Source organism: Bison bison, unplaced genomic scaffold, assembly GCF_000754665.1.
Source record: "Bison bison bison isolate TAMUID 2011002044 unplaced genomic scaffold, Bison_UMD1.0 scf7180017864531, whole genome shotgun sequence".
Lineage (NCBI taxonomy): Eukaryota > Metazoa > Chordata > Mammalia > Artiodactyla > Bovidae > Bison > Bison bison.
Genome location: NW_011495081.1, coordinates 6,835,374 through 6,836,608, shown reverse-complemented (window position 1 = coordinate 6,836,608; position 1,235 = coordinate 6,835,374). Strand labels below are relative to the sequence as shown.

Here is a 1,235-nt window from a genome sequence, read left to right as displayed (position 1 = left end):
CCGCCTGCGAGTCCTGGAGGCCACGGGCGCCTCGAACCCACTGGGCTTCCTGAAGCAAATTAAAGCCCATCTCTTGGTTCCTATCTGAAAGACGTAGGTTTCCCGGTCTCCTGGTGGTCTTACTTTGAATATCAATGAGGGCGGTTACCGTTTGGAGCTGAAGAGCAGAACTTTGAGGATTTTATTTTTATTTTTTGGTAAGGGCTCTTTGCTAGGAGGACTTCAGCCTCCTCGAGATCAAGGATTAAACACGGGGTCCACTCCCACCCAGTCAGCCAGTTTGTCTCCCTTTTCTAGCCCCCTCCTCGCGCGCTGGACACACTCGCCAGCCTTCTCTGGGACCATTTCCAGGGCGCGTACACTCGGGCCACCACCTTCTCCCCACCCCAGTCCCCCAGAGTCTCGGGTGCGGCAGCGCCCTGGGGGCGTCTTCCCCAGAGCCCCGCTGCCCCAGACTGGATGCGGGATTGCAGGCGGGCGGCTGCGGTGCCTCCGGGGAGACAGCTCCAGTCCGCGCCCGCCCTTCTTCCTGATCCCGGGAGGCGGAAAACCAGCTTCTTCTCCCTCCAAGCTCTTTTCCTGCCCCTCGTGCCTCCTCTGCTTTTGCTCCACCCTCCACCTTCTCTTCCCCCAAATTTATTCTTCAACTTTGGGTGAACTTGGCCGGCATCCCGCGTCGCCGATAGGGTTGCCTAGTAACTACACCCGCCGGAGCCGGGAGGGAAGTGGCCGCTAGCGGCCTTTTGAGGCCGGGGATTGGGCGCGCATTACCTCATTTTCCACCCCTACCCCCGACCCGGTGCTGCGGGGATCCTGATACCGACTGCCCCAGACTCATCTCCATCTTCCCTCCCCTCCTTTGGAAGACCCGGGGCTGACGTCAAGGGAAAGAGGTAGTGAGGTAATGAAGGAAGGAAAAGCGCCTGCCCTGGGAGATTGGTGGAAGGAATGGCCGCGCCTGGGGGCCCTCCAGTCCCACAGGTGGAGGAGGGGAAGGGGTCTTCGTTTCCGAGCTCGCAGCGGCTCATCCCAAACCCAACGCCCCGGAGTATTTAGGAAACCGAGCCTAGAACACTGGTCTGATTCTCCCATTCTGGGGAAGGACTGGGTCCAGCCCACCTACTTCTCTAGGCCTAGAGTACACAGACTTCGGAAACCTTTCCTTTTGACTGGGGAAATCCGGCATATCTAATCTGATCTTGGATTCAAGATCACGTTTTGTTATTTATTTTTTT

At 58.1% G+C, this 1,235-nt stretch overlaps 1 protein-coding gene across 1 annotated transcript in view; it reads left to right on the top strand.

The window, feature by feature from the left end:
• Nucleotides 1-1,235, top strand: part of WT1 (Wilms tumor 1) — a 51,549-nt gene that overhangs the window by 7,467 nt on the left and 42,847 nt on the right. The window contains exon 11 of the mRNA XM_010831882.1: nucleotides 203-695. Within this exon, the coding sequence (XP_010830184.1) occupies nucleotides 203-695 (493 nt within the window). The remainder of the gene's footprint in view (nucleotides 1-202; nucleotides 696-1,235) is intronic.